The 18330-nt window shown below is 39.1% G+C and overlaps 2 protein-coding genes across 5 annotated transcripts; one reads left to right on the forward strand and one right to left on the reverse strand.

The window, feature by feature from the left end:
* Positions 1 to 965: 965 nt before the first annotated feature.
* LOC117434763 (chromobox protein homolog 1) lies at positions 966 to 9267 on the reverse strand. Of its 2 annotated transcripts, XM_034057404.3 has the most exons (6): positions 9068 to 9267; positions 7852 to 7964; positions 6307 to 6484; positions 5494 to 5674; positions 4774 to 4868; positions 966 to 4121 (listed from the first exon to the last, which is right to left on the reverse strand). In XM_034057404.3, the coding sequence occupies exons 2-6, from the start codon at positions 7904 to 7906 to the stop codon at positions 3977 to 3979; spliced, it is 654 nt and encodes a 217-aa protein (XP_033913295.2). In that variant the 5' UTR covers positions 7907 to 7964; positions 9068 to 9267; the 3' UTR covers positions 966 to 3976. The 2 variants fall into 2 exon arrangements, with proteins under 2 accessions (XP_033913295.2, XP_033913296.2); XM_034057405.3 differs by lacking the exon at positions 7852 to 7964.
* A 249-nt stretch (positions 9268 to 9516) lies between these two features.
* LOC117434774 (sorting nexin-11-like) lies at positions 9517 to 17968 on the forward strand. 3 transcript variants are annotated; one of them, XM_034057416.2, is made up of 7 exons: positions 9517 to 9631; positions 11714 to 11785; positions 12583 to 12672; positions 13055 to 13155; positions 14218 to 14316; positions 15190 to 15423; positions 15888 to 17968. In XM_034057416.2, exons 2-7 carry the CDS (start codon positions 11717 to 11719, stop codon positions 15964 to 15966), a joined length of 672 nt encoding a protein of 223 aa, XP_033913307.2. In that variant the 5' UTR covers positions 9517 to 9631; positions 11714 to 11716; the 3' UTR covers positions 15967 to 17968. The 3 variants fall into 3 exon arrangements, with proteins under 3 accessions (XP_033913307.2, XP_033913309.2, XP_033913308.2); XM_034057418.2 differs by having other exon boundaries at positions 9520 to 9640; positions 11696 to 11785; XM_034057417.2 differs by having other exon boundaries at positions 9520 to 9640.
* The last annotated feature ends 362 nt before the right edge of the window (positions 17969 to 18330 follow it).

Consider the following 18330-nt stretch of genomic DNA (forward strand, 5'->3'; position numbering starts at 1 on the left):
TACGCCATGTAATTAATTACATAACCCCACCAAAGTTTTATTATTATTATTATTATAAAAATACATCTATCTAGGAGAATGCGCTTTCCCTTATGTGATACTAGACAGTATATTCTAGACACACACGCGTGCGCACTCGCCTTCAAATACAGTACCAGCAAAAAGTCAGTGCGTGCCCCCACAGCTTTCCAGAATTTTCTATGTGGAAGGGTTGGGGATGCTTCTGGTGTTCAACAGCGCCATCTCAAGGTCATTCGGAATACTGTAGGTGAATGCTGTCTGATTCAGCAGTCTGATATAAACTGTTTCTGTGTAGTGAAGCAAAAAACACCCATTGCTTGGAATTGGACACCCAGGTACCAAAGCAAACTTTGCTATAACCGTTTCTGTGTTTTGTCCGTAGTTTCCGAAAATAGTTCAACAAAGCTGTTTGATCCTGGTTTTACAAGGAGTTTAAGAATTTACACCTGAGTGTGTTACCTATACACACTACAGCTAATGAAGCTGGTGTGAAAACCTGGAATGGATGAAACTGCTATGCAACAGGAGTCTTATTTCCATCCCTGTGATGGAATATAATAAAAAAATAAGTTAACATTTATTTTATTGAGAAACAAGAATCCAGCAATAGACCCAACTGTGTATACTAAAAAATATAACTATGGGGGGGGGGACGACAGCACAGCAGTGTCTAAATGTTTTGCATTACCTAGAACAGGGGTCTCTAACCATGGTCCTGGAGAGCCACTGTGGCTGCTGGTTTTCGTTTCAACCAATCTGTTATTTAATTGAACCAATTATTGGCTTAATTAGTCAAGTTTAACAGGTGTTCCAGATCTTTTGCCACAGATGTAAAGACACTGATAAAACCTGCTGGACAGGGGCTCTCCAGGAGACCCCTGACCTAGAATTTTAGGATTGGGACATAATAAATAAAATTAAAAAAAAACAAACAAACAAACAAACATAATTTAGACATTTTATTTAACATCATGCAATTAAAGAAACTACAAAATGAGATCGCAAAAATCTACCAGAAGGAATAGTAGTACAGTACATGTTAGATTTCGCAAATCTTACATTTTTTCCGTTAAGCACATGGGGAAAACTACAAAGCGGTATGCAATTCAACATGTTAACGCAACATTACTCAGCAGGTTTCATTCGACTTTATGAAGCAAAATGTGTTCATTCTACAGGGGGATGCAAAACTTTTGGCCAGAGCTGTGGATTGTCAGCACTTTGTTATTTGTCCCTCTTCAGAAGAGTTGAGGTCAGTGACATTATGCTTGGAGCGCTGAGTCCGCCCCAAAGTAAATTTATGGAGTATTTAATTCAAATATCGACAAAGTTACTGCAACATGACTGTAAACAACTGAAACAAGAGTGCATGTTACTGTTGTTAAGTTTGGCATGACCTGGGATTGCATGCACAAGTATGAAAGAATAGTTTTATGCAGGGGGAGACGAGGATCTGTGAGAATTCTGTATAGTGTGGTCAATGGGCTATCTACCCATGTTCAAAGACAAACAGCTGTGCAAAAGTACGACGCCCACTTTTTTTTTTTTTTAATTAGTCTTTAGTTTAAAATGCATAGTTTACAGTAATGTTGACATACAATTTTTTTTTTTTTTAAAACCCAGCTTCTACCGATATTACCACTGCTATGACTACACAAGTAAAAGGTACTTAATTTTATAAAACAAACACAAGAAACTTTCTTTAAAAGAAATGTTTAAGTTTTTTAAAAATTTTTGGACAAAAGTCAAAATCTTTTTTAAAATGTAATTGAATTTTATTTTTTCAATAAAAACGTAAAGTTTTCTCCACTCTAGTAGTCTTTCTGGTCTTCGACAATGAAAGTATATATATATATAAAATAAAAAGGGAGGTTGGGGTTAATCTCAGTTTTTCAATTCCAAATCCATTTTCAATCTCTTTCTAAAACCAGTTTCCAATTCCCATTCCCAGTCCAGTTTCATCAATTCCAACCCGTCACCTATCAAAATTGCAATTAGCAGTATTCTGTTAAAATGAGCGTCCCACGGTGGCAATAAATTGCTTAAACTGAAGTCACTGTTTGTCAATTAAATTTGGCTTCAAAGCAACAGAAGCCACTGTTGGTCAATTACATTGGCTTCAAATGAAAGCAGTTTTAACAAATCTCTTAACATTAAGAATTCCAGTTCCTTTGAAGGAACAGGAAATGACCCCAACCTTGATGGTAAGATCTGAGACAAGAAAACAAAAAGAAAGAAAACTTGCAGTATCCCTTTCTTCCGAATCCTAAGCGACAGACACCACAGCGCAGCGCAGCAAACCCGTCTCGCATGAAGCCCCAACTGCAATTCCATTTCAAATTCCTTTTTAAAAGCAATTTCCAATTCCAGTTACCTTTCAATGAATTCCAAATCTTTTTATTGAGCAAACATACAACTTGCCAGCAACGTGTGTAATTGCATGTGCTGTGGACAAGGTGTAAGTATGCTTGCTCCGTAAAGGCTTTGTTGTAAAAGGAATGGGAATAGGAATAAAAAACCTTTGAAAGAAAAGGACTTGACCTCCACCCTGCAGTGGAGTATGACAGTATAAATGACTAGCGTTCTGTAAACGTTTTGCACCATGCCTAATCCCCGTCCTCTGCAGTTTGTGCTTCAATCGCTGATTCTCCTCCTGTTTTAAGAGGATTGTTTAATACTCTCATGGTAACCAAAAAAATAAATGTATTTAAAAAAAAAAAAAAGTGAGTTACTGAATAATTTCAGCTAGGGTTTCTGTGACGTCATAAATTATGTGACCGAAGGTCGAGTAATTTATAAACCGTCACAGAAACCCTTGTGATGCTAATATTAAAGAAGACGAGGCTGTTTTTTTAAAAGTAGTATTTCAGCGCTGTACAGACGTTCTGTGTCGTTATCCGTTTCTCTGAGATATGAATGTACCAGCTTTACATTTTATTTTTTATTTTTAAACGTCTTCTCATTTTGTTGATCATTAATGAACATTTCTGTACTGTGGGTGTTGTCGAGAGAATGGGTCAAAGTTCAAGTATATTTTCCTCTAGAGGAATGATCACTTTTTGACGTCACTACTGTGGTATTATGTCTTGTTTTTAGAATGGCTCAGGATGCAAATATAGCCTTCGTCCATATATATTCCTAATTTTCATGTACTTCGTTTAAAAAAAAAAAAAAGGGGGGGGGGAACTGAACACCCACATCATTTAACCTAACGCTCCTTCAAACTCTGGATCTCCCCCCCTCCTCCCTTGCTCAGTAAAGGGATACTGCAATTCCTTTTTTTGCTTTTCAAACTGTTCACTGTACATTTTGTACAACTGAACAACCTCTTCCTCCTCTTCTCCGTGTTTAAAAAAAAACACACACCACTGTCCATCTCTTGTTGCAGGGCTGGAAATACGACTCCCGCTTGCAGATCCATTCCTGGTTTTACTATTAGTTTTTAATAAGACGCACACCTAAATTCGTTGCCTACGTGCTGTGGGCAGGGGTGAAAATTTGGCACCATGGCACAGGTTATAGTGCCAGGGTACCTTATACTGTGCCAGCACCAACATTAAATTCTGGCGCCAGTAGACATGTTTAATTATTATTTATTTTACTGCTTAGCAACCACATATGATGACAGTTTCTCATTGGGTCTGGACTACTCACATGCTCCCCCCCACACTGCTCCACATACACAGGACAGAAGGTTCGTGTTTTGGTGTGGGACGTTGTGAGAAAAGCGGTGGAGAGTTTGATCACTTTAGCACCAGTAACTATCCGGTGCTAAACTTTCAAAACAGTTCAGCACCAATTTAAAAAGAAAAAAAAAAAAACGATTTGCAGCCCTGCAGATGGGGCTCATGAAGCTCGTATTAAAACCTGGAACGGGTTCAACTGCTATGCAACAGGAGTCTTATTTCCAGCCCTGTTGCTGAAAGCAGTGAAGGAGGGATTTGGCGCCCCTCAGTTAGTTCTTGTCCTCTTTCTTCTCCTCTTCCTCCGATGGGTAGGAGTGCCACGTGAGCCGTTCCTCGTAGAACGAGATGACCACCTGTGGACACTTCACATTGGCCTCCTTGGCGGGGACCAGATCAGCCTCGTCTGAGTTTTTCCTGCAGGTACGACGTTTGCATTTTTAATTTAAAATACTGTAAAAACAGGAACTATCTGCGGCAGCTTCATTTTGCAGATGTCTGTGGACATGTTTTAAAAGCAACAAATATTTTCGCATGTAAAACGATACATGATTCAGTTTATATGAAGTTAGAGTAACTATGCTCATTTTTACGGCATTTGTATTTTGCAGAGTTTTAATAAAAGCAAAATGAATGAATATTTCTTGCCAGCAAGCATTTCATGTTTTATAATAAACACAAAAAACCAAACAAAACAAAAAACACACACACGATTAGAGAACTGCATGCAGGAAAGGAAATCGGACTCCTATTCCATATTAGTTTCACCCATTACAGGTTTTGATAAGAGCTTGATTAGCCCCCATAGTGTACAGGTAACAAGCTCAGGTGTATGTATTATTAAACTCCTAGTGAAAACAGGAACGGATCAAACTTCTATGCAATGGGAGTCTTATTTCCACCCCTGCCAACCAACCAATTTAAATCGTAAATTAAACAGAATAAAAAAAATCAATATATGTACATATACATGTCCCCTATACTACAGGCAAACACAAGTTCCAGGGCTGGGTTCAGAAAACAAATCAATAAATAAATAAATAAATACATTTGGACCAGCTCCACTCACCACTTCATCAGGAACATGAGCTCCCCGCTGGAATCTGTCGCTCCGATTATTCTTTCCGGTTCCAAACTCCTGGCAAACCCTCGGGGCTTCTCTGCCTGACAGGGAAGAGCGAGACATACAGACACAAAGACAGACAGTCACTACAGGGGCACCGCAAAGTCAATTACCCACGCTACATCAAAGTACATAAAACAGCATCAAATTGCAGGAACGGAAATAAGACTTCTTTTGCATAGCAGTTTCACCCGTTCCAGGTTTTACTACAAGCTTGGTTAGCCCCAGTGTGTATAGGCAATAACAAGATCAGGTGTGCGTCTTATTAAATTCACAGTAAAACCAGAAGTGGATCAAACTGCTATGCAACGGGAGTCTTATTTCCATCCCTGAATTGAAGATGAATTGCGATGAAACCTGCGTTTTGTCATTGAGCATACTAAGTTTCTTTCAGCATTCCTAAATTTCTCAATGTTGAGTGTTTATTAAATCACAGGGGACGACTCCTTTAGCGCTGTAGGCACAGACACTGGGATTCATCTAGTACGCATGTGTAACCGGACAGAGGCTGGGCGCGACCCCGTGCACTGCAAGCAAGCTTCCTTGATTCGTGGCTTCAGAGCTTTTAACCTCATCTAACTGACCGGTGGACAGAATCTGTAAGGGCAGCGCATCACATCACACAACGCTGCCCGTTACACATGCATGCAAACAAGCTGCCCTCACCTCCTCTTTCTTTTTCTTTGGCTTGCTCTCCTCTCCGGCGGTCTCCGTGTCAGACTCTGCTTTCCTCTTGCCCCCCGTCTCCGTCCTGTCAGCCTCGGTCGCCGTCTTCTGGGACTGCAGGAACTCCGCGATCAGATCCGGGCAGTCCAGGTTGTCCTCCGGCTCCCACGTGTTGTCCTCGCTGAAGAAAAACCAACACAAAACAAAAAGAAAATAAATAAAATAATAATAAATAAAATCGCTTGGCTCTGGTCAAGGCCGGGAATACATTTAGCAGACCTGCTTTTGATGCAAAACAGTTTCAATGGCGTATTAAATGGTTTTAACGCTACAGAAGCGTAGCGTTTGACAGGGCTGCACAAGCTGGTTATTCGGAGTGAGCTCTCCGCAGACTTAACTCCAAATAGCTTCCCGAAATGCGTGTGTTAATTAGGGACGGTACCTACTTCCTTGAACTTCCTGTCGCTAAGTTGTCAGCTAGCAGGGATGGAAATAAGACTCCTATTGCACAACAGTTTCACCCGTTCCAGGTTTTACTACAAGCTTGATTAGCCCCAGTGTGCAGACTCCCTCACTGACTCCCTGTGTGTGACCCTGAGCAAGTCACTGAACCTCCTTGTGATTCGTCTTTCAGGTGAGACGTTGTTGTAAGTGACTCTGCAGCTGGTGCATAGTTCACACACCCTTGTCTCTGTAAGTCGCCTTGGATAAAGGAGTCTGCTAAATAAACTAATAATAATAACAAATAACTAACTAAGCAGGAACAGATACAAAAAGTGGATTTTTTTTGTGGCCCCTTTTGGAGCTACTTACTCAGAGAACCCTTTCCACTTGAGGAGATATTCCACCTTGCCCTTCGCCACCCGGCGGTCCAGCACCTTCTCCACCACGTACTCCTCCTCTTCCTCCTCCAGCACCTCCTCCATCTTCTTCTTGCTCTGCTTCTTCCCTAGAGACCCCGCCAGCTTGGAGTCGGTCTGCGGTGCTGGCGCTGCAGGGGTTAAAACAAAAACGCGTCACAAACACCATGCCCAGAACCACACTCTTCAACACATGCTTTGTGGAGAGGCTTGCAGTGTAGTTGATATGAAATTCATTGTTTTTACTTATTTCCCAAAACATAGTTTTTAAAAAAAAAAAAAAAAAAAAAAAAACAACAAAAAAGAAGTTATACAGAATGTTAGGTTGTATTCATCGTCTATGTGAGTTTTAACAAAATGTCTATAAAAATAAAAATAAAAAAGGATACCAGAAATGAAAAGGATAATATGCATTGTAACCCTGTACTGCCCTGTAACACCTGCAAGTCGCCTTGGATAAATAAAATAATAATAATATATAATGATGATCTTCTTCATTATAATTCATATGGAATCATGAAGATTTCAACAGCAAATTTTAATTCTAATTTCTAAAGCTGACCAAATAAATCTCCTGCCCCGACAGGGTACCAGGGATGGAAATAAGACTCCTATTGCACAGCAGTTTCACCCGCTCCAGGTTTTAATACCGCACATCTGCTTTCCAATCTACAACAACTCGTGCTTGGCAGACCTCTGCTTGCGACAAGGAACAGAGGATTTGCTTTGTTGAAGCCACAATCGAAACAACGAAGCAGACTAGAAAAAAAATTAAAATACAAGAGTGTCAAATCGCAGGGATGGAAATGAGTCCTATTGTGCATAGCAGTTTCTAGGTTTTACTCCGAGCTTAAGGCGTGTCTTCTTAAACCCACAGTGAAACCAGGAGTGCATCAGAATGCTATGCAACAGGAGTATTATTTCCATCCCTGTATAATTGAACAGGAATTGGGAGGCGTGCTGCAGCTTCAAACTGCGCTGCAATTTCAGCTGAGCAGAGGGTGCTAGCATCTGGCTTTGCCCCAATGCACTAAACTGATTGAGTCAGGAATTAAAATCTGTGAGTTCCTACCCCAATAAGGATGCATCACTACTTAAAAACTACAGCAGCTGAGGGGGGGGGAAGAAATAAATCAAAAAACAAAAACAGCGCTTGAAAGGGTTCTTAGTCAACCGCACACCGGATGCGTATCACCAATGTGTTTCAAAGTCTGTTTGTTTTATTTTTTATTTTTATTTTTGTTGCTGCTGCTAACAATTTCTTACAGAAACGTATGCAAGCGTGTCAACATTTTTATATGGAGCAGGAAGAAAAAGATCCCAAGGAGGTAAGCATTGATTTTTTTTGGTTTGACATTTTTCCTTTCCCTTGACTATCGCTCTCATTGTGTTTTATTCACGTCCAACCAGTTATAATAACCACACTCCCACCCCAACCAAGCACAGAAATCAAAACAGCTGTTCACATTTGCAGAAAAATAAGCGTGTGGTTGGTGACCTTCTTTAACAGTGGCAACATCGCAACTGGCAGCGGTAGGTGAAGGCTCACTCATACTCCCTTGTTGAAAGTCTCTATAACGGCCTGCCTGGTTCCTTGCAACGTCAACAGAGCTAGACAGAGTGGAAAGTAGGGGGTGTTAAAAGTTTACGAGCTTAGGAGGGTTAAGCCAATTCTGAAACACACAGGATTCCGTTTAACCATCGCTACACAACAGGCAATCCCAGAGGTCAGCCACTCAACTCAGCAGTAGCAAAGTACAGTTTGAGGTAATTTACTGCATTACAAAAGCAACAGACTTTTTTTTTTTTTTGCAAAACGCAATACACGGGTATTATCAAAACGAGCATTTGCATTGACTTATTATTTATTATTATTATTATTATTATTAAAAAAACACACAATACCCCGCTACAGGAACTACCCCTTTACAGTAACAGCAGACGACCTTATAATATTAACTTTAAGCAATATTAAATGGTAAGTAAATAAATGATAATAAAACTAAAACTGCCGTTTTTAAATAAATCAAATGCAGGGGGGTTAATTTGCTGTAATTAATGATTAATGCACTGTTGACATTATTAATTTAAACCCACAAATGTGCATGCGTGCTGGTAAAGTAACGCGGAAAGATCGAGAGCATGTCAATTATTTATTTTTCTTGACAGCCAACCGATCCAATTGACTCCCATCTCTTTAGACCTCCCCAACACGGCTTTACTTAAACAAACAATATTATTCATATTTGGAAGATACCGGTGCTGTAATCTGTGTGCAGTCCATATTCTACCCATGTGTTGTTGTTTTTTTTGTTTAAACAAAACCCAGCATCCTGGAGACGGGACAAAATGTTCGAACAATTATTCCAGGCGCTAATTATTAGTAAGCTCTAGTCTGCTAGTCTTTAGTGCGCACAAAACAAACTATTTTTCCCATGTACTCATAAATGCATTTAAAATACTTCAAATGGGATACGGTTTTATTGTACACTTTTGTCAATAGGACCTCCATGTTGTTTCACTGTACTGTAGTGCTAAACACTACATTCATGTAACACTTGCAAACCGTACATCCCAAAATTATTATGTTTCATAACAGAACTGTCAATGGTATTCGGTTTTTAAATTGGAACTTATGACCAATTTCACACGTTTGATTTTTTTGGAACGCGCTCTCCTTTAAAAACAAAACCAAAAAAAAAAACACCACATACCTCTAACGCGTCGCCCAGCAATATACAGAAAAACGGGGTTACGTTCTTACAGTTTGAGTCCCCTTTTCTCTATTACAGTTCTACGTCTCCCCGGTTTTATTATATATATATATTAAAAAATATCTCCCCGCGGAACAAAAGGCATGTCTCGCCAACTAGCCAAGCAAGCAGCCAGCCAGCGAAAGCCGCGCACGGACGGGTGACAGACAAAGCACGCTAGGGACCCAGGGTTTTGTAGTCCACGTTTTCAGGACTACACTTTTTTTAATCGCTCTGCAGTGGCGACGGTATATTGTATATGTATATTTTTAATTTCTACGTAAAAAAATAAAATAAAATGATATAACTGTTTGTGCTGCATCTATATTAACTTATACTCAACAAACAAGTACTGCATTTATTTTCTACATACTGGGATTACTACAAATCCCAGCATGCTTTGCTATTTTGGTAGAGTCATCAATAGGCTGGGTGGCAATATGCTGTGTACATCTAACTATAAACAATTTAACGACATAACTGCTGCTCCATGAAGACATATAGTTACTGAAACATCATCATAATGTACGTGTGGTAAGTTTGCTCTTGCGCTAATTTCAAAACGACACCATAATTAATACCAATGCTAAATAATAGTTATTTCTGAATTTGTTACTTCGATCGACAACATGTTATTTTTAGTTTTTATTGGTATTATTATTCCACCGGTCATGTTCTGGAAAACGTTGTTTATTTTTGTATTTTGTTACTGTATTTTTTTTTTTTAAATTATTTTTCTAATTGTACAATTGGGCCGTACGTTGGCTGTTCTGTGTGTTTGAAAACAGACTTTGTACTTCGGTCGATGTACAGGATCTTAAAATTAGATCGGGATGACTCAAACATTAAAGGGAATTAAAAAAAAGTGAACTAAAGCTGCCAAAACGCGTTTTCCTTTTTATTTGAATTTTACGCAGATGCTACTACCTACCAGTAGGATTTTTATTGGCACAGAGGCAGCTGTTTCCGCAGCACAAAACACATTCTTAATATAACCGCCCATTTCACTTTCTCAAAAGTCAATAAAATATCAGTATTACTCTTTCTTCAGCCCTGATCGCGTTAAACTACTGGCAGTTGTCTCTTTTGGGCTTCTTATGGCAGTAGAATTTGTACTGGTAATAGGAAACTTCACACAGATATGATCTACATTACAGTATTATTATTATTATTATTTATTTCTTAGCAGACGCCCTTATCCAGGGCGACTACAATCGTAAGCAAATACATTTCAAGTGTTACAATACAAGTAATACAATAAGAGCAAGAAATACAATAACAGTACAGTACACCGTGATTGCGTCGAGAATAACACACTGTTAACCTAGCTGGGATAATGCTTAAGAACTATACTACCTGTTTTCTTTACAATAGCCGAACATAAGCATGCCGCTGCGTTGTTGTGATTATGCCCACCCCCCCAAAAAAAAACTGTTGCATGAAACTGGGGCTCCCGTCTTTAATACAGCACCTCTCTGCACTGACAAGCATTTTTTATTCAATCAAATTGTTACCGTCCTTATGGCACTTCAGTTTGTTGAAACATGTGATGTGTGTTTTTGATGCTGCATTTTTGTGCCTAAACCCTAAAAAAACAGCTGTCAATGTTTGTTTTTTTGTGTGTGTGTGTGTGTGTGTTTGCATTTGTAACTATTTCATTCGCAGTCGGGAGCCCTGCATCATAATTTCTCTGTGATTCAGTGGTACAAACAGATCGATACATTACGATGGTGCGATTGAGGGAGCGTTGTATTGAGGAATCATATGGTGATAAAGAACTGTCGGTGCGTACCAGTGGCAAGCCTGTCGCGTACCAGTAAAGGTTGAAAACCACTGATGTAGATCATATTTGTATAATAATAATAATAATAAAAATAATAATAATAATAATAATGCATTAGTAAAATTTAAAGCATTACCCTCCATGCCCCAGTTTTGACTGGAATTGAATTGAACATTACATCAGCAGTATTTAAAATGTTTTTTTTTTTTGGGGGGGGGGGGAATTGTATAAGAATGTGGAAGTGAAAATAATAATATTTAAAAAAAAAATAGTGCTGAGGTGCTGTGTTGACAAGACAGAAAAAAAAGGAAGAGGGAGATTTTCTATAACGGGGGGGGGAGTTGGTTTTGGAGAGCCCCAATCCTGCATGTTTTAGGGGTATCTTCACGTCAGAGGTGTCAGACTCAGTTCCTGGAGGGGGCCGCAGTGTCTTCTGGCTTTCGTTCAACCCCGAGCTCTCAATTACTTAATTGCTCTAATTATTTGATTAATTTGACAAATTTAACACTTCTCACGGGTAGTATACCTTGAATCAAGTGCATTTTTTAAAATCAACTGTAAAAGACCTTGAAAAATATTAAACATGTTCAACTGAACAAATAGTTAGATCAGTGGTGTAAATTGAGGGCTTCATTTGGAATGAAAACCAGAAGACCCAATAGCTCTTCAGGACCAAGATTGGAGACCCCTGTGCCTAAGCATAGGGGACATTCGTCCACACTCGCGTTGCGTGATTAAGTGCCTCTGCAAGCGTGCAGCCAGCCTGTGGTTGCAGACTTGAGTTCTCATGTGGTTACACTCAGCAGTCTGGTTTTGTTTTGTAGACGATGTCACTGTGTCTTCAGCTCTATCAGGGTTGCAGCAGGATGATAAGAAATCAGGAACAGAAGCAAGAGGTAAACAAACAAACAAACAAACAAACAAATCCCTCAGTTTTCCATTGTTAAACTTTTAAATGGGCTTTTTTTGTTTTAAACATAGACAAAGAGAAGGAGAGGCGATACCTTTTATTGGACGAACTGAAATCCCAAGCTTTCAGGACGTCAAGGTCTCTTCTTCAGGTGAAAGTAGAAGAGAGAGATTTCACCTGAAGAAGAGACCTCTGAGGTCTTGAAAGCTTGTGACTGATTCTTGTTTAGTTCGTCCAATAAAAAGGTATGAGCACTCCTTCTCTGTGTCTGTCATCTGTGGACTGATACGGCTTCCATTTCATCTATCGACTATTTACATTTCTAAGTTTTAATAGTCACCTCGCAAACAGAGGTAGTAGTAGTACAGGGATTGAAATTAGACTCCTCTTGCGTAGCAGTTTCACCCATTCCAGGTTTTACTACCAGCTTGATTAGGACCAGTGTGTAGGTAACAAGCTCAGGAGTGTGTCTTATTGAACTTGTAGTAACTCCAGGAATGGATCACACTGCTATGCAATGGGAGTTTCCATCACTGTAGAAGTTAGTATGATTCTGATTGTGACGGTGATCATTATTCATCAATGGGAAGACTTCACTTGCCTCTGATCTCACTGGCCTAGGCTTTGTGTCTGCTACGCATTTGGGTTTTTATTTTGCTCAGAAGAGTCCCAATGTTTTTGCATGTTTAACATGCATTTGTCAAGGGAAACAGCAGAGGTATTGAGTCTATATATCCATTTATTTATAAATAAAATGTATTATATTGTATTGTCCCTTCTCAGGATGAATTTATTGCAGTCAGAGTGCAAGACCCGAGAGTCCAAAATGAGGAATCCTGGTATTCGTACGTAGATTTTAAAATATTCCTTCATGTAAGTATAGTAGAAATTGCTTGAACAATTTTACACCCACATTTCAGTTGTTTGTGAATCATGTGTATGTGTGTATATATATATATATGTATATGTATATATGTGTGTGTGTGTGTGTGTGTGTATGTATGTGCGTTGTTTCTATAAGGCTTTAACCCTTTGTTGCCTGGCTGGAGTCAGTTTTAGCAGCCAGAGCAGCTGAGCCTTGCTCCGCACTTCTCTCGGCAGAAGCTGCGTGTGAACACACATCTCTTATCAATAAGAGACACTGTGCACACCGCGTATTCACTGATTCCTAACCCCTGGGCACTGTCCGGGGTTATCTCGCAAGAAATGGGGCGTGTCTGCGTAGTTATTTTTTGCTTTGTTTGAATCTCTCTAGTCAAACAGCAAGGCTTTCACTGCAAAGACCTCGTGCGTGCGCCGGAGATACAGCGAGTTCGTCTGGCTGAAAAAGAAGCTGCAGAAGAACTCTGGCTTAGTGTAAGCAAACGTCTGAGACGAGCATTCACTGCAGTACAGGGTTTGTTTCCTGCACAGCAGTTTGATTCATTCCTGGTTTTACTATTTTACTATGAGTTTAATAAGACAACTGAGCTTGTTACCTGGACACACTGGGGCTAATCACGCTGGCAGTAAAACCTGGAATGGATCACACTGCTATGCAATAAGAGTCTTAATTCCATCCCTGTATGGGTCTAATTGTCGCATTTATACATGTAGTGCGGGGTTTCCGAATCTTAGTCCTTGGGACCCACTGTCTCTCCTGGTTTTCATTCCAACTGTGTTCTCAATTACTTAATTGAACCCTTAACTGAACTAATAATGTGCTTAATTAGACCTTTTAAATTGTTTTCAGATTTTAAACAGTTGGAGATTTCATGTTAACTATACAATTTGATAAGTAACTGGAAATCGGCAACGTTTTAGGATCTGAGAACAATTAAAAAGGTCTAATTAAGCACATTATCAGTTCAATTAAGGGTTTAATTAAGTAAATGAGCTCGGTTGACACAGTGGGACCCCAGGACCAGGGTTGTGGGAAACCCTGATGTAGAGTGTAGTTTGTAATGGTCTGTATACATTTATTTTATTACATTTTAAAGGAGAAAATAGGAAAATATGTTACGAAACTAACTGAGAAACTCGGTATAATGAATTGAGAGTATTCTTTGATTTTTTTTTTTTTTTTTCCAAAATACATACAGGAGTAATAATAATAATAATACAAATAATAATAATAATAATAATAATAATAATAATAATATGAAGTTGTATTAATGACTTTAAATAACGTTAAATGAAAATAATTGGTCTTAATATCAAAGCCTGGTTTCTCCAACGAATACATGCAGTTTTATCAAGTTCCAAAACAAGAAACGAACACCCAGCAGGTATTTAATTTACAGCAATTTGAGCAGGTTGGGTTTTTTTCTTTAATTTTTTAGCTTGAAAGGATGTACTCTTTGCAGTAAAAGACTTTGTAAATCAGCCCCAGTGATGAACCATCCTGCTCCCCCCTCCTCCTTTCACCCTTATATTTAGGCCAGTCCCAGAGCTTCCACCCAAAACCCCCTTTTTCAGCGTCAACAACGACGACTTCATCGAGAAGAGACGGGAAGGACTCCAACAGTTTCTAGAGAAGTACGTTTCATTCTCTCTGTGTGTGTGTGTGTCTCTCTTAGGGGTGTAATGATACAATAACGTCACGCTATGATACGGTTCACGATACATGCAATGGTCCTGATGGGTTGCTTATGGGATGCACAATAAGATCAAATAGGAATTTTAATGATGGACCTTTTTGTTAAATGGAAAAAAATGCAATGGGATGCAGAGAGTCATACCAGCTATAAAACATACATAGTTCTTCATTCAAGAACCATCTGGTGAACTACAATGATCTTGTGTTGTGCTTTTGGTCTTGCAAACAATGCATAACTATTACACTCTCATAAAGCATGTAAAGAAAGTATCAACATTAATTGTTGCACCCCCTAGTGTGTGTTTTTAAAAATCAATTCCCAATTCCATTCAAAGGACATTTTAAAAGATATAATAATTGTTGTGCTTCTGCAACTGCTTTCATTTGCAGCCAATTTAATTTAACAGACAGTGATTTCAAATTTGAGTCATTTGTTGCCACTGTGAGATGCTCATTTCACCAGAATGCTGCCAATTGCAATGTTGGAATTGATTAAATTGGAATTGGAATGGGAATTGGGAATTGATTTTAAAAAGTTATAGGAATTGAAAAACAGGAGCTGACCCCCAACGTCGCTCCTGGTATCGTCTTGCTGTTTTTAACCCTTTCATACGAGAAACAAAAAAAAACAACTCTCTTCTAGTCTTTATATGGGGGCATATGGAAGACTAGCAAGCAAATGCATGATAGCCTCAATAAAAAATGTGTCCAAAAGTAGCTGTCATCAATATTCTGTGCATGAAAGTGTTACTAATAGTACAGTACTGTTCTATGTAGACGGTGTAACCGTGTGGCCTCCCTTGCTTGCGCAGAGTGGTGAACAGGACTGTGTTCCTGTCGGACAGCCAGCTCCACCTCTTCCTGCAGACCCAGCTCTCTCCAGCCCAGATCGAGGCCTGCGTTCAGGGACACGCCCCCTGCAGCGTCACCACCGCCATCCTCCGCTACGCCTCGTCCAATCAGGGATGTGCTCAGGAGGAGGGGGGTTGGGCCATGCAGGAGGACCACGAGCGCATCCTCCCCCTCTTTTACGAGTCACCTGACAGGTAGGCGGGGCTTAGTTAAGAAATAGCATAACTAATTATAATAATAATATTGATTTAAATAATAACGATTGAATGAAAACAAGAAACGAGTAAGAATGAGAGACAACTAAGCAAATAAAAATAGATAGAAATAATTCTGTTTGGACTACAGAATTGCTTTGCAGTCTTTTCAAGCCCATTAAAAAAAATAATTTAATGGGACACATGGAAAGAGCTGGATTGTGGAGCTTAATAAACCACATAGGGCTCAAGGGCCCTGCTTTAGATCACAGATAAATGCCATTAAGAGGCATTCATAACTGTATGTCATAACTGGGTAACTAGCAATGGGGTTAATGGTGCTACATGGTGACTATTAGTGGGGTAAATGAGCTATTACAAGTACCATTATAATCACAATTACATGGAAATGGCTTGTGCCACGGATTAAACTATCTGAATATCTTCCCCTCTTCCTCTCTCAGCCCCGCCCCTCACCTCCAGCCCAGCGAATGCGAAAGCAGCTCTGAGATCAGCCTGGTGGAGAGCGACGCCCACGCTTAGATCCGACGGCCAATCGGAATGCAGGGACTGAACTTTTAGTCACGGCAAGATTCCAAACACTGTTGTAAATGCACACGAAGAAAAAAAGTTCAAGCATTATAAAAAAAGAAAAAAACTAAAAAGGGGAACAAATTTCTAGTTTTGGCATCCCTCCACGCACATTGGAAAAACAAGATTTGTTTCAACGTATTTTTTTTACAGTCCAGTACTGTTGGATATTGAGTTGCATAATGCCTGTTATTAAATCATATGCACAATTCAGGTTAAAACAATTGCAAGTCTCACTTAATGTGTTCCATTGCAAATCTGTAGCAGTGCAAAGTATAGGAAAGGATTTCTCTTCTAGCTAGTAGTGGAAGGATTTAATTCAACACATTTTTTTTTGTATATAAATTTAGAGTGCCCAATTATTTTACCCCTGGCTTTCGCCCCAGTTTAGAATACTCAATACTCCCCTGCACTGTATGATTCATCACACGGCCGTTCCTTTACCATGGGAGACACAGGACGGGACGGACAGACGACCCCAATCTTTTACCCTCTTAAATAATTTACATACACATTATTGATTTAAAAAAAAAAAGAAATAATATATATTTTTTTCGTATTCATACATTTTCATCCTGTTTTTATCGTCGTTCAGTTTGAGATTGGTTTTGTTTTTTTAAATGGGGAGCATTAAACTACTTCCCGTTTACATATACATTTCATAATTTCAATTTCAGTCAATGTTTTAATTGACACGCTCGGTTGCCGTGGACATTGGAACCTTTTAAAATAACATTCAGCACTTAAAAATAATAATAAAAAAGTGTATATATATAAAAAATAAATGTAGATGCAGAAGATTAACAAGATTGCATGCATTTCTGAGTCACACAGCCTGCTCGTAGGACTGCTGTTTTTATGTTAAGCATTTTTGTGTGTGTGTGTGTGTTTTTTTAGAAGGGTTTAATTAAGTAACAGCCACAATTGTTTGTGTCAGACTTGTTGAAAGTCTGTAACAAAATGGTTGATTGTTAGTGTCGGCATCGTGCAGTCAAATACCACAGACAAGGGGAAAGGGGGACGCAGTCCAAAAACATTGAGAACCGCTGGTCGAAACTGTTTACTTTCTGTTCAGTACGTTTTTGTGCATCATTTGATACCTTTACCCAATTGTGTTTTGTGTTTAACCCAATGTAATGCATTGGTGATTATATAGAGATAGATAGATAGATAGATAGATAGATAGATAGATAATGGTTAGATCTTGAACATGGCATTGTGTTAACTAAAAACATCCGATGGAATTTAATATAGGGCTCTCTCTGTGCATTTGGGATTTCAGCGTGCAATAGAGGCTAGCTTTTTTTTTTTTTTAGAATCGAAAATCTCATGAACGTATGTGTTTTGCATGTATTTACCTTTTATTTTATATCACAATTTAAAAAAAAAATGTTTACGATTAACACCTGTTTATGAACGCTGTGGGGCAGCCATGTATATGCATTTTAAAGAATGGCATGCATGGCTTGGTAGAATTGTGGGAGTGACTGAAAGGAATATTACAATAAGCAAAGTAAGCCTATAGTTACTTTATTTTGCATAATGCTAAACAAATTGGCATTGCATACCCTAATGTTTTATGATCCAACTGCAGCCACTGCTGGGTTAATGTATAAAATGCAATTAATATTGTCCCTAATTACTGAGCCTATTTTGCAGGACAGTCCAACTGTGGCACTGATCACCGTCTTAGACAGCGATACAAGGTCCTGGCTTTCCCTTCAAGGCTGATTTGCTGCATGACAGTTTGACCAGGCTGTGTACCTTACAGTACTATTTCAGAAAAGTCATTCCCTTTTAGATACTGTACAGAATGTGACTGACCTGCTGTTTGTACTGACTGGGTATTCTCCACGTTATTGAAATGCATTGCTTTTTATGTATTAAAGTGTGTGCAGCACTTCAGTTGCTGCACTTGGCATGGATGCAGTGCAATAAGAACATATTTGAATTACATTTGTGTCATTTTATTTTTTTTGGTATTTTCCTCCAAGTTGCAAATATGTGATCACAATATTAAAAAGGTTTGGCATTAGTGGACTGTGTTGTGTGTACAGCAACAGTATTTTCCAATGTGCTTATTTTGGGCACCCGCCCCAGCCCCCCCCCGCTCCCCCCGCTCCCCCCGCTCCCCCCGCTCCCCCCAGCCCCCCCTTTTAAGGAAAGCATTTTGAAAGTATTACAAATCATACTTTAAGAATCATATTACAAAGAACGAGCACAGAATTGGTGGATCTATTGAAAAAAAAAGAGAAAGTTTACCAACTTTTAAACTAGAAAATAAATGCTATAGGTTTTATTTTACCCACATACACA

Source organism: Acipenser ruthenus, chromosome 28 (genome assembly GCF_902713425.1).
Source record: "Acipenser ruthenus chromosome 28, fAciRut3.2 maternal haplotype, whole genome shotgun sequence".
NCBI classification, from domain to species: Eukaryota; Metazoa; Chordata; class Actinopteri; order Acipenseriformes; family Acipenseridae; genus Acipenser; species Acipenser ruthenus.